Source organism: Anopheles marshallii, chromosome 2 (assembly GCF_943734725.1).
Source record: "Anopheles marshallii chromosome 2, idAnoMarsDA_429_01, whole genome shotgun sequence".
NCBI lineage: Eukaryota > Metazoa > Arthropoda > Insecta > Diptera > Culicidae > Anopheles > Anopheles marshallii.
The window spans coordinates 9,303,939-9,319,101 of record NC_071326.1 but is presented as its reverse complement, the minus strand read 5'-3'; the positions used below and the strand labels follow the sequence as shown (position 1 = coordinate 9,319,101).

Sequence of the window (15,163 nt, the reverse complement as noted above, 5' to 3'; positions counted from 1 at the left end):
GCAATGGGCCAAGTGGGAAAGTCAGAGTTTGTGCATACGGTACCGGCTATTTGTTATCCACTTTATTTATTCAATATAACGCCCCACGCGCCTCTCCCTTCCCCCCCCCCCCCCCCCCCCCCCTTGCCACCACAAACCGGTAAGTGGTGGAAACACACTTCATTTATAATGATGTATTTATTTATGGAATAATGACAACGGCAACAACGCACGCAGCCACCACACTTTTCTCCTCGTACCTCGTAGCCTGCCCTGCCCATTAACAGTGACGGGATGATCTCTGCTTTCGCTGTTGGGCGACAGATGGACGAGCGACGCAGCCGCCGGATGTGCGGGGCGTGCTGGAGGAGGGTATGACGTACAATTTATTGTTCGCGTGTTTGACACACGTACGCGCGTGTCGGCACACTAACGGCACTGGCTGGCTGAACTGAAAGTTCCCAACCACACACACAGACGCAAACTTACGCACATCGAGAGGCATCATTATCTTCATCAATAAACCAGCTCATGTGTTGCAAATTGTTCGACAAACGGAAATGAACGGAATGGCTTGCCCGGATATTATTGAAATGTGTACTAGCGACGGTGGACCGGGCGGGAGGGGATGGGCGTGTTGTTGTGGACGGTGTGGAGCAGTGGTAAATATGCGCTCATTATGCGAGTCAATAAGCCAACGCTTCGTCGATGTATGTGCCCCCGGGGTGGGAGGTGGGTTGGGTTGAATCGCGATGCCAAAGCCAGGTGGGTGGTGGGATGGAACCCCCCCCCCCCCCAAAAACCCGAACCGAATGCCACAACTTTGCGGCTTATGATGCCATTTCGTTGCCCATTCGTTGCGCGCACTCCACCATCCTTGGGTCAGACGCACGGTTTCACCCCAATTGGGGAACAACATGGGAAATCCATTTTCCACCCGCGTTCCCGCGTTCCTTGGTGTCCAGTGCACTCTGGCGGGAGGGCAAGGAGGCGCCGAGAAGGGAGTCCGTGTTATGTTTACCTCCCATTCATCTCGCACACCGTTCGCGTGCCTGTGGACGTATTGCACACGTTCGCGGCCGATGTTAAACATTAAATATAACATGTAATTACCAATTAATTAAAACAAACCGATGTGATAATGCGTGAGGATGTGGATGCCCCCGGAGTGTGAGTATCTCTCGAGCTCGTGTTAAAAGTTTTGCGTCGACACGATTGTTGGTTTGGGATTTTGTGCACGGTGGCCAAACACCGATACAACACCCGTGTGTTTGTCAACCCATCGAAGGGCGAAGAGGAAGAATGCCGCAAATTGAATTGTGGAGGGGGCCTGGGGGGGTGTAATTGAGTTGTTTATTTTGTTAATGTTATACACAACAACACAATCGGGGTTTGTGGTTAAGGTTGCTGCAGATTATGTATTAACAGTCTAATATATTTAATCATTTATTTAACCATTAACCAAATAAGCTCAATAGAGTTAATAAATTGTGAAAAAATCTCCAAATCTTCCATCTCCAGTGGTCTATAATGATTATGCTACCGATAAATCGTAAGCAGTGCGGTTTTTCACAGCACTGATCTATGTTGCGTGCGGGCGAATTTTCTGTCCCCAATATGGCACACGCCACCAGGCGCCTCCATTGATTCCGACCCTCGATGCAGTGTGTGAATTGACCTGGCGCCACATGAGTTCAACATGAGTCGTTGAATTGAATTAATTTCAACAGCTCCACTAGCCCTTCCCACACACACACAGACCGTTTTTGATGTATCTGCTCCTATCGTGTGGATAGGAAACCGATACCACCCCCCGTGCACATGTGTTTTGTCCATCCACCGCCACCGTTCTCATTCACTCGGCACACTGGTGAAAGAAGATAATGATTATGCGCTGCTCTCATCGGCAGAAGCGATGCTACGCTCGTGGAGCTCGCAGGGGGCACCGAACGAAGGAGACTACGGATACGGAGGAGGATAAATACGAATTATCCTTCCGTCCGTTAATTGGGTCCGATCATAAATAGTTGTATCAATTAAAACAATTTGATTTATAATTATCTTTCTACCTCGCGGTGCAGCATACGCAGCGCTCCGGTGGCGAGTTTTGCTGGCGAAAATGCCGGCGAGTGTGAGCTTAGGGATGGTGGGGTAAGCTTAATAATTTTTCCACCACCAGGCACCAGGGCGGCGGCTGTTGAAAGCTGTTGGAAGCGAACATGCTTTTGATTATTATAATGATTTTTGGGTTTTTCTTGTTCGCTTCACCCCCGCCGTTGGAGTTGGGGCTGATGAAACGGAACCCAGTTTTGATTAACCGTTTTGTGATGGAATGCGAGTGGGATGATTTGTGGGTTTGAATTGTTTAAATATGAAAAACATAAATAAACATAGCAGTATATTGTTACATTAAATTGAATATATGTGAAAAATATACAAAATCTATCGATCTTATTTAAGGCTTTAATTGTGATTATAAATATTATTATATTAGTTTAATAATCCTGAACTCAATCCCATTTATTTTTTCAATGATGTTTTATATAATTTTCTCTCTGCATTTTAATTGCTTTCTTCCTTTAATAAAGCTGGGTTGTGTAACTTTTCATCCAATTTCCCTGCACTATGATGATATCCTTTCGTGTTTAAAATTCCTTCAATTGTTTAAATAATTCTAGTCTTTTTTCCCATGTTTTATTCATTCGTCGATTTTCCTTTCGCTAGCAAACAGTGTGTGAATATTTCAATACAATAATTTGCTATCATTTCGGAACCGCCCTTCGCGCTTTTTCCCTGCTCCATACGCCATGCTTTTACTCAAATAATTGTTTTTGTCTCCCTGTCTCCTGACACATTCGATTGCATTTTAAGCTTCGTCCGTCTCCCTCCCAGTTCGCTATGCATTTGTGGCCACTCATAAAGCCATTCCGGCGGGCTAAACCGGCATCACAAAGAAGCATTAAAAATGTATGGCGTGCTGGGGTGGTGGGGGACCCAAAACAGATAAATAAAATTATCAACTGGTTTCGATGCAATTCCGGTAACGAAAACAACAACCCAAAAAATGAAAAAAACGAAAACAACTGTAAGCTGTTATATTGATGAGCGCATCACACAGATGAAAAACAGAAAAAGCACAACGTGCCAGAGAGACAAACAAATAAACAAACAACAGAGCGGGGGCATTATTTTTGTTTGGTTGATGGGTTTTTCACGTTTTTGTTTTTTGTTCAGTCACAGTCCGTTTTTATGATTATTTTTAAAAAATGATGTTGGATTGCATTTGAATGTAGATGAGCATTCCGTTTTTCGATGAGATCAACGGCGAGTGTAAGCGCCCACGGAGGGGGAATTGATTCCGCTCACTGCTTATCTACTGTACGCAGCATGTGTAGCAAATTTAATTTTTAACTGTGTGCAAATCGAAGCCATTTGCTTTCTAAGCGTGCTTCAGTTATGGTTCTGTTTTTTGTTTTGTGGCACTCGGTGGTGGTTATGACAATGCGCAGCCAAGCAGCAAAAAAAAACCAACAAATGTATCCCCGAAAACATTCAACCGGATGGACAAAGTGAAATAAAACACCAGAGGATCCCTCCCCCCTTCGGACGATTGATATGCATAGTTGGTTCGTGTTTTTTTTTTTTTACTTTGTCGCTTTATCTGTTTCACTTTCAACCAAACTCCATTTGCTAACGTGGCGCTTTTTGGCGGTGGATTATGTCACTGTTTGATGCCTGCACTCGAATGCGATAAATATCGCACGGATATCTAAATCCGTACACGGGTGGGGTTTGTTGTTCGGTTTCGGTTTTAGTTTTTGTGTGTCTGGCACTCGCATAACACCCAATCGAGATTACGGGGCGGGGTCAAAAATCGGTTGGCGGAAAGTGAAATGTTTAGTTTGGAAATTTAATTTATATTCATATCGGTGAAGCGAGCGCATGTGAATATAATTCGACAGGTATGTTTTGAGTGGCTGTCACGAGACTAGAGCCTGTTATGATAATTGGATTGCTGATGTAAAGTTGTCGTATTTGATTACTATTTAAAATGGAATTAAATATGCTAAATAGATTAGCTTTATTTAGTGCCATCGGGGTGTGCCACTTCACCTTCTCCCACACCCCCTCCCCCAAAAACAGCACTCGCCGAACCATGACGGCCAAGGGAAAAATATTTAAAACCCGAAACCTCAATTCAAATCCCCCAAAATCCTACCACAACAGAGCCAAAACCCCTTCTCGGTGAAGCTCAAAGGTCATCTGAACAACCCCTGCATCAAACCGCACACACAGCTGTTGACCCACAACTCACACACACACACGGACAGAAAAAAAAACACGAAAAAGGACTAACTCTGTGTTACCGTCTGCCGATGTTGGGTCGGCGTCCTCCCTCCCATTGTGGACAATGGAATATTTCATCCACCGAGACATCCTTTCCCGAGTTCGAATGTCGGAAGTGATATGTTTTGCTCCCGGTGGTCTTCTTCCGTCCTGGTTTTTTTTCCAACTCCAACTGAAGATCGTTCCGTGGAACTATCAGAGGGGGACGGCAGAGCTAAAGGTGAAGAGAGATAGAAAGCGCAATAGGGGGGAGGAAAGAAAAATCGAAAAAGGCGAGTACCCGGCCGATAGTCAAACACCATCGTTGGACGCAGTTATGCCGGGCCTGAATATCCGACAGAGCCTGCTGGCCTGTGCTTTGGAGAGGCCTTTCAAAATACGGCGTTCCCATGTGCGATGTTGGTGATGATGCTCGAGAAAATGCAGAACCTGATTCGTCCGATGTCTTTTGCCCGTACGCTCGTCGGTGTCCCGGTGCTTCCGCACTGCTTTTGGGACGGTGAAGCACTAGATCAAAGCTGTGGTGTGGAGTGTGGAGCATAGAATCGGTGGGATTGCTCATGGGAAGTGTTTTGCAATGTCGTTGTTCCCTTCTTTTTTTTTGGCGTAGGGCTGGAAAAAGCTCCATTCAACCACGGAAGCTGAAACACGTGCTACCGTTTGGCTTGTTTGTCCCACACACACCCGGCGCTGGTAGCTTCTTGTCCTCCCCTTGGAGGGGGGTTTGGGGAATGTTCTGCGGAGCAAGAGTAGCATGATGATGCCCTGCCGAATGTTTGTTGCACTTGACATAAAGCTGACCAAAAAGGCATCAGTTCATTCGATCCTTGTGTCCCTTGAAAATTTCATCCTATCAGTGTGTGTAAATGTATATACGGGAAGTGAGTTTTTGCCCGTTCATCTACATAAGAGAGAACGAGAGAGAGAAAGAGAAACACGAATGTGAGAGGTAGCTGTTGTTGATTTTCCTGACCTTCTTCTGCAGCTGCACCCGCTCCTATCCCGCCAGAACATGCACGACAATGCACAGCATCCGTGTGGTGTTCTGGTGGCATCCTTGTCATTCGGCGGCCACACACTGCTAAAGCACGCACCGTAACGCATCCGTTACTACTACTAGCAAGTAACAAAAACGGCAACTCCATGGAGAGTGCAGCTGATCAACATAACCTCATATTCGTCTAAGGGGGCAGGCAAAGTGTGCTTTGTTGTGCTGTAAAAAAAAAAGCTGACTCCCTTTCCACAACTCCCTATGTGTGGTTTTGAATAAGTGCACTACGGATCAACGAAACGCAACCGAAGGGAACGGTGAACTGTAACGGACTTTAACGATACGATCGCACATAGGCCATTCTGGGCGAACATTCACTTCCAATCTTTCGTGTACCGTTTGATCAGTCTGTTTTTGTGCGTGTTCTGCTATGTACTGGCTGTTTCTGCTGTTTCGTTTGTTGACAATTGCGCTTTTCAAACTAGGAGGGGTGGTGTCCTATTTCCATCACATCGATCGTAGTTCGATTTTTTTGGAAACTTCACACTAGATGGATTCACACTATATTACAGTGTAGTTCGTGCTTTTTAATACTTCTCCAAGATATGGATAATGAAAAATAACGTGAAAAAGTCAACTAAAATTGACACTTTCTCACTGACATGCCATTGTCCATTTGTATATAGTACACCAAACGCCAATAAAATGTGTTTATCTCCTTTTTTCCCATCATCTCCCACAACAAAAACGCCGATGGAATTCAATTTTTTCCTACCAAACGATTATTTAACATCCGCCTGCGCCTACTAGACCACATAATCAGTAAATGTGCATCCACGTCGAATGGGTACGAGCGAACCTCAAACAACGGCTGGAGAAAAAAAGCCGGATCAAAATAATTTGACCTTTTTTTTTGTTCAGTTTTTGAACCTTCTATCACAAAAAAAAAAAACATAATACCGGGGTTGGCTGGGAGGCAAAAAGTTCGTTTTACTGCCACAACAGATTCATCATTTGTTTCCCCATTATTACCGAAAATGGCCCAAAACTTCCTGCCAGCGGCCAGTTCAGCATAACTCATCACAATCAGTCATTTGCACATTTGCGTTGTTTGTGGGGGTGTTGTACCATTATGCTTGTCGCCACTCTTTCCACCTGCAGTTTCGAAGCCCTTTTTCGTTCGGGTTCGTGTTGGTTTTGTTTGTTTTGTTGGCGTGTTTTTTTTGCATCCTTCTTTATTCTTCACTTTCTGTTGTCCTGACTGACCTCCTACGCATTTTTATTAACTTCTCTTTTGTAGTCCTTTCTGTGGCCTGCAGAAGTCTTCTTTGTTTACCTCACCCGTTACCCCCCGTTCGCTCGGTTGCCTTCACGATGCCCTTACGATATCCGCGTCTACCAGGGGATTAATCGATATCATCATAAGCGGAGCTGCGGAGTGGGGATGGAGCAAGCATGGCCGCACATTATGGGACAAAAAAAAACAACAAAGAACAGCCTTCCATCATAATCATATCTCTTTTCACCTTCCCGGGGGCTGTGTGGGATTGTTTTTTTTTGCTTTTGGATTTGTTTTGGCGTTGCGTTGCCCTACCAGACGCGCGCACACAGGGGGGGGGGATAAAGATTATCTCCCCAGTTCGCATCGTTCTCGTAACAGGCAGAACAATGCCGCCAAAGGGGCCAACACGATGATGTTGATGATGATGATGATGGTGATGGAATGATGCATACCTTCCGTCCATATCTCTCTTTCTCTCTCTCTCTCTCTTCCGCTATATATCCTTCCCGTGGGTTCCTTCTTTCTCTCGCCCGGCAACCCAAGTGGCAGCAGTTCATTTCCTGTTAACGCGACAGAATAAAGAAGATGATGTTGGGTTCGTGGTTTGAATAAAAACGCAGCACGCACACCGTAAGTAACGACGGCACACCAAAAAAAAAATAAAAAAGGCACAGTACCCGGGAACAACGCGATCATCTTCATCATGAATTACGGATTCCTAAAACCCCGCTCCGGCCGGAACTCTGTGTGGGTAGACAAGCATTACGAGCGGGTCCTCTCCCCCTCATCCCCTGCCGGTCGTTTTTTTATTTCCCAATGAACACGGTGCAAAGGGCAGACATCATCGTCGTCGCTGTTGTTTGTCGTCGTTCCATTCCATCCGTCAGCCATCCATCGGCTCTCTAAATCTCCTCGTTTTAGCCATTCATCAACACCAAAGCCCCCGAGCGTGGCCACCGTGTGGCAGCGGCACCATCGCCACAGCCACCCAAACCGAATCGAAGGATGTGTGGAAGGTTGTGCTTTGTGCGAAAGCCATCTCGTCATCCCGTACGCTCATCAACTTCAATCATTTGTCGTTCACTTTGGTGTGGTGCGTATTGTGTGTGTGAGAGCCTGCCTTTGTTCTTTTGCTTTCGCCCGCACACAAGGTCTTGTGCGTGGTTTCTTTCGTTTTCTTTTCGCTTTCTTTTTTCGTTATTGGGAATGATGATGAGCCCGGGATTTACGGTTTGCACAATCTGAACCAACTCGCCCGCACACACACACATTTTCGCACATCCACCGAAGTGAGGCCACAGCGAGCACAAAAAAAAAAAACAGGGACGGGACCGAAAAATCATCCCACGAAATGGTAGAGAAAAACGCACTTTTTGCGTGTTTACGCATCCCTCAAACTCATCGTTCATCATACGCTGGAAGGTAGAAGAGCCCGGCGCACATGGCGCAAAAGCGAATCTGCATTGTTTTGGTGGCAATGGCAAATCAGCACACAAAAACCACCTCCCCACCCTTGCCAAAAAAAAAATTCATGCCGATACTTCCATTTTCGTTCGGTGTGCGAAGATGGCCCCGATGGTGTTGTTCGTGCTTGCAACTCGCATCCATCATAACCGAACCACCCGGGCCCGGAAGTCATAAAGCCTAATTCAATCAAAGAAAATCCTTCCGGGAAAAAAAAAATGCTTCTCCAATAAACAACTCCTGGTCCTTCGATTCGAGTTTAAGTCGGGGCGGGTGAAGAGAAGCTGCGGTTTCGATTAGAATCGATACCGATCTCACGCTCCTCGACCGTCGACCCGAGCTATAAGAGGTCTACTAGAGGCATGAGATGGGTTAGTGACTGGCCCGTGGCCCTCGTAGCGTTAAATATAGTCGAGAGGTTCGATCTTATCTCATCGTCATCTAGAAGAAGGATAAATCTTCATCTGGGCAGAAGGCAGAAGGAAGGGCTTTCTTGGTTCTATTCTTCCGTACCAAATCTTCCATTGAATGTCTCGGCGGAAAATGATGCTGATATTAAGTGAATGATGAGAGTGAGCGCAATGCGTTTTTTTTTCTGTCGGCTCACTCGGTCGGAGCTCTTTTTTGGCTTCACGTTCAATAAAAGGGCTTAGAACAATGTGATGAGAAGCCAAAATGGCGTCAATGGGAAACCATGGCACCCCATGGCAAATGGGCAGGAATGATGGGTTTGTTTGCTGGTGTCTCTCTCAAGACAATTGTGAGCCAATCAACCGTTGCCGATATTGATGAGGGATTAATCGGGAGTTGGCTCCCGACTGGTGACCCTCAGTCAGTGGGTATTCGGTTAATTACTTTGATTTGATAATTCGCTACTAATTGTCCACTGATCCACTGATGCGATGATTTGGCTTCTACAATTAGTGACGATATTTTTGTTTTGCTTCCGGTGCGTTCAATTGAAGCGTGAAGCTTATTTTTCATCTCACCCTAGCACTGTTCACGATTCAAATCCTCAAATAGGTGCCGAGCGAAAACTGGAATCTGTCGCTTTGCGATCGATCGATAAGAATGGAGGAATGGAGTGGATGGAGGGACCGAATAGACGAAACGTCACGAAAATCAAATCATGCGCCTGGGAGGGGAGGGGGATTCTGTTGACGATTCCTCCGAGTTGACGTTTGATATTAAAGAAAATAAAATCGAACAAAATACAACACCCGAACCCGAACAAAAAACCCATGATGGCACTGGGGTGGGATCAAGAGAATGATGATTCTCTCCCTGGCTCTTGATGCCCGGTCGAGGTTAGCGTGACGGCGTAAAGGAACGGAGCGAAGTGGAGAGGGACCGGGGATAGATGATTTTGTTCGTTTTATTATTTTTCAATAAAGTCTCTCCCCCTTTGCTTGTTTTCGTCCCTCTCCGGTTCAGTCACATCGTTCAAACCGTTTGAACGTTACTAAGCATACCTTATGGGCGACCGTGTTATGCATTCCGTTTGAACTTTTCCACCAAGGAGGCGGCCATTTCATTCATTCCTCTTTTGCCGGTCGGGGAGTTTTGTCAAGTAAGAAGGCGAAAAATTGAACAGCAAACCCTCGAGTGGCATCGAGCAGCGGTATAAGAATCGAATCGATTTTATGGGACACTATAAAGCTGTTTGCTGTTGTTACACTTTTTTTTTCGTCGTTGTTGCTGTGTCCACCACTGCAGTGTTTGGGAGATGTGGCGGATGGGGGCGGTGGGGCGTGGAAAATGATGAAGGATAAGATTTTTCCACATTTTGCAACAAATCCTCACCCTCTCTCTCTCTCTCGGGTTTTCTGTCCATTCCCTCATGTCGGATGGTGGGAAGGGGAAACGGCAAAAAGGAGACCCCAACACCCTGTACACAACCACAAGCCAGGGGACTGGTGTCGGTGTCTCCCATCCCAAAAGAAGAAGCGGCAGCACGAAAATGACAAAGAAAAAATCCATTCACTTGTCAACCGTTACGAGCAGCTTAACCCAACATTCCACAATCCAGGCTGAATTTGCGACACATTTCTGTGTTCTGGTCTGTGTGCGGAGAGAGCAACTTCTACTCCCCGACTCCTACTGCACTTCTGCCGGACGGACCGTTGGGCTGAAGTGCTAAAAGGAAAAACCTCCTATTTCCTCCCGATTCATTTCGGACCTTCTCACCCACCACCACATCTTCTACTGCCTTCAATCGGGATGCATCCGAAATTGCTTATCCTAAATCCCTGCCGCAAGGAGAAGGAAAGGCCGGAAGGCTGAAAATTTATCATTTTTTCCATTGACACTGAGAGTTGTAAAAGAAGAGGGATATCGTTTTTTTTTTCTTTGTTAGGAAGCCGATGTCCTTTTTCTTTTGGAGTTTCTTTTAGTGAGTTAGTGTGTGGAGCGGAGAGGATGAGATATTCTTATTTTTGGAGGCGTTTGAACCGTTTTTTTTGTCCGCCTCCACATGGTTTTGGGTGGATTTCTTTTTTCTTCTTGTTCTTGGGAGGGTTAGGAAATAAGTCCTTTTTATGTTCAATGTGTTAAATCCGGTAGGGCGATGACGATCCCAAACTCGCCCGGGGCCCGGCCCGGGGGGACGTCCATCTGTTCGTACCGCACGGCTTACCTGGCGTCTCCATTGGCACCCTTAGTGCGATTTGGTGGTAAGAAGGTCGTGGCAAGAGAGCAGAAGAAGTTGACTAAAGTCGCAAATTTTATATACCTCCTTTTCGGTGCCGTTTACGGTCAGATGGTTGTTTGTAGATTTGAGATCTCGATCAGGTAGAGACCACCACCACCGTACACGCCAAGGAAAATAAGAACCGTCGCTATCCAGGATTGAATGAAGAGCGTTAGGTACGCTTAATATTGTTGACTAAAAACCCCCGGACGGAGTTCCTGCAAGCCGGCCAAAGTATTCAACTAACAGCACACAGGAGAAGGTGTGGTTCGATTGAATAAAAAATCATTGAATAGGAAAGGGCACATAATGGTTTTTGCGAAAAGGGAACAAAAAAGCAGAACTTATCTCGTTGGGATCTTGGGAAAGTGAAAAGCAAACGGATCAAAAACGGATCCCCTTTTTTTTGGGGTAACGTTGGAAAAATTTCGGTGTTCTTACTTTCGTGCGCTTTTCCTTTTCATCTTCGTCCCTTCCGACAAGTCGGACTTCGTAAGGTTAAGTGTGGTAATAATTTATTCAACAGATTAGTCGATCCTTTGGCTGTGCAGTCATGCCACAGAAGGAGCTAACTTTAGCATTTTGAAGACAGATTTGTGAAACGCTCAATACCTTCTGTGAGGATCTTAGGTCTTTAGTCAGTGCATAATTGTGCCTGATTGTTTTTCTATTTGCAGGAATTCGATGGATCACAAGGAAATTTAAAAGAAATAAACGAATAATCGTCATTTAGCCTTCATTCATTCATTCACAACTTTTCTCTCTTGCTTCTCTCTCTTTCAGACCGAAATTGCCAAACGACTGAACGCCCTCATCGGACAGCTGTTACCATTTTTGGCAACGGAACACCAGCAACAGATCGCATCCGCGGTCGAGCGCGCGAAACAGGTCACGATGCCGGAACTGAACGCCATCATCGGTGTAAGTAGCCCCAGACAAGCGAGATGTTTGGTTTTCGATGTAAGGCAAACAGCAGGACGAACCCTTTCCCGGTCGTGATGCTAAAGCCCCGTCCGAACGCAGTAAATGCTATGTAGATCGTCACCGTCCGTATGGGAAGCTGGAAGCTGCGAAAGTTTTTGATTTTCTCCGAAGATTCTTTTCAATTTTCACCCTTTCTTATCGCATAAGATTCATCATCCAGATTTTGTTTTGCTTTCACCCTTAAACCAGCGGGGTATTTTTTTTTTTGTGTTGATTCCATCTAGATATGACTTGCGTGATTTTACTTGTTTTTACACGTGTCCTTTTTGTTGTCTTCCATCCGTTCGCATTGATACTGGATTGCTCTTATAGGTTAGTTACTTATAATTTGAGCAAGTTTAGGTTTTGTGTTTTTTTGTTGTTATTTTAGTTTTCAAAATCAGCCATTTTACATCAAAATTAAATGATTGTGATTTTTCTTTTGCTTTCATATAGAATGTATTGGAAAATATTTCCTACCATTTAGCGTTTGCCTTTAGTTTGGTCACTCATCAGGCGGTTTTTTTTTTCATTTTTCTCATTTGTAATTGATAAGTTTCTTGTAAAGTTCCAACCCGAATTTGAATTTGCCCCCAAACAAAAAAAAAAAACAAAATACAGTAGTTCGAGCCTAGTAGAGCCGCGTGAGTTCATTAGATTGCGTTATGCTTTTTCCTGTTTGTTTTCATTTCGTTTAGTTAATGGTTTACTTGGTTGAATTATGTTTCCTCGTTTGTTTTTTTTTCTTCTTTTGAACGAAGCAACAATCGTACTAGGGAATAAAATACAAAAGACATTTATCTATTGATGAGCATAAAGAATTAGAAGGCCAGACTTAGTGAACATAAACCCATGTGCTAAAAAAAAAAAAAACAAAACCGTCCCACCATATTTCTACACCATGTAATTTGATCTCCTGTTTTTTTTTCTTTCTGTCTCGTTTTACTTTTAATCGCACGCTGCAAATTGCTGCTGCAAATTCAAACAAACAAAAAAAAACAAATCAAAAAACATGTCCATGTGTTTAAAAAAAAAACAAAAACACATAACCAACATACGAACAAATACTATTTGTGCACTCTCTAAACGACCGTTTCGAAACATGCGAAATGAACAACTGAATTCTTCCCGACCTCTCTCTACGCCCTGCCAATCTGCAGCAACACCAGCAACAGGGAATTCAGCAACTTTTAGTAAGTTTCGTGTTAACTATTAACGCACAATAACAGCCTCCTACCACCCACCCCCCCCCCAGACCCACCCCTCACCCCTTTCTGTCTCATTCTCATTCTCGCTCTCCCGTTCTCTCTCGTTCTCTGCGCACTGAGCATTGCTATTGCCTGGAATGCACCATCACCTTCCCATCACATATTAACTTTTTCTTAACAAAGCAAGCGAATCATTGATTAGTGCTGTTTTTTTTTAAACCATTGAGAGCCCGAGAGACAGAGTAAGAGAGAGAGAGAGAGAGAAAGAGAGAGGAAAAAACTAGAGTCTCAGTACATCATCAATGTTTGTTTTTTTTTTTTTGGTTTTCATATCACCTTAACATTATATGAACGTTTTGTGAAACATTTGCGAAGACATTCAGCAGCATCGTTGTGTTAGTCGTAACATTAAAAATGGAAGGGAAATAGTCAATGTTGGGCTTTTGTTTTTAAACTATTCTTTTTTTTTGTTGTTTTAAATGCAAAATATCGATGTGTCGTTCGGAAACGTTTAGCCTGCTTCGGATGCTTTCATGTGCCATCGTGCAAACGACTAATAATTACACCTGTTCTCACCTTTGTTGCTTGCAACTGCCATTCATCTTAATCTTCATTTGTTTTTATCATTTTTTTATTCAAAGTTCTTTATACTTCTGTTAAAACTTATTATTATTTATTACTTTTTTTTGTGTGTGTTTGTCACAGTAAGTTTAGTGTGCCGTAGATTTATTGCTCTTGATTTATGTATGAGATTACTGATAAGTTGCAAAAGTGATTCAGTTTAACACTATCCGTATGTTTTGTTTTATTCCGTTTTGTTAGAAAAGCATGGCATTTAGATGCGTGTTGTAGTGCTGGGTGAATCTGATTCAGATTCTTGAATCTAAAATCAATCTTTTTACTGAATGAATGAAGCTGAATCTCTACTCTAAAGATTCATGAAGCCTTAGATGTTAAGGAATCCTCACGACTCTCTGGGAACTTAAGAAACGTTTTGAAAGTCGACTGCTGATTTGAATGACCCGCCTCAAAAGATTCATCAAGCACAACCCTAACGCGTTGTATTGATTTTTACATTATGCGGCATTAGATGTAATTCATTGTTACGCTTGTCTCTGCTGTACGCACTGGTTCGGCTTAAGCATGTTACAATACAACAACCTTCACCCCGGAAAGGGATTGCAATTAAATCCAATGCAAGTAGTAAAGTGGCTAACGATCGTGATTGTTGCAACGGAGGAATAAAAAAGCACGACACTAAACACACTCAACACGTACGATTAACCCTCCAATTATACCACCCATGTTGCCGTTGGCACCCCGAAAGTAAAGAGTGAGCTGGCACCATTACCGGTGTGGGATATAATTTAGATAGCATCGAAATTTTGGTCACCGTTTCGTAGAAGAACCGGCCGAACCTGCTCGTTTCCGTGCGCACGGTTGTATCCGCCTTTGTATCAAAACCACAATCAATGGGGGTTTTCGCTGGAAAAAAATGATGGTGTGGGCACATCCGAAACCCGATTTTGCCCGTTTAAATTACCCGCTTAAAAAGAATCGAGCAGGAAAAGCCATTTAGAGTTTACGAGACATTGTTGTCTCTCTAGCTTTGAGCGTTTCCCAATGGGGATTCCTTAAACTCCTGGCGAAATTAGCGATTATCGGCTACATTGCGATCGCAAAAAGAGGGGGTGCTAGAAAACGGGAGTTAATTAATTAACTTTGAAATTTTCGCTCATGGAGTTTTTACGGGCAGTCAAAGAGGAGCGTAACGCTCCGCGCCCGATTAAACGGTTATCGTGTCGCTTTTTAATGGCTTTTTGAATGGTTGTTCATCGCTCAATAAAGACGGTTCACTGTGCTCAACCGGGGGCAATTGTTTTGAAGACGTCTTGTTTTTTAGTAGATGAATTATTAGATCAAAAAATCTTCTACATGTGTGTGCACTCCTCCGCCAACCAAAGTTCAACCAAAATGCCTAATACATGCTTCAAGAACCTCGCACTTTACGGTTGACACATAGAGGTGGTCTCGCATAGTTTTCTCTATGTACTATTGAAACAAAATTTGTTGAGTTGATTAGTCCTACTCGGTTGCTTTCCGTCCTCAGGTCCCATGTTCACACACACACACACTCATTCACGCTGCTGCGCACATATTAAGGTCTTTTCCACCCACCTCTCCATGCCAGCCACAAAATCACGTACCAATTTCTTCGTATCCCCACAAAAAAAGAAAAC

General features: G+C 44.1%; 1 protein-coding gene across 1 annotated transcript in view; it reads left to right on the top strand.

The window, feature by feature from the left end:
- The window catches only part of LOC128707284 (protein groucho), a 156,417-nt gene that overhangs the window by 127,885 nt on the left and 13,369 nt on the right, over positions 1-15,163 (top strand). Inside the window, exons 6-7 of the mRNA XM_053802236.1 lie at positions 11,536-11,673; positions 12,876-12,908. Of these exons, the coding sequence (XP_053658211.1) occupies positions 11,536-11,673; positions 12,876-12,908 (171 nt within the window). The remainder of the gene's footprint in view (positions 1-11,535; positions 11,674-12,875; positions 12,909-15,163) is intronic.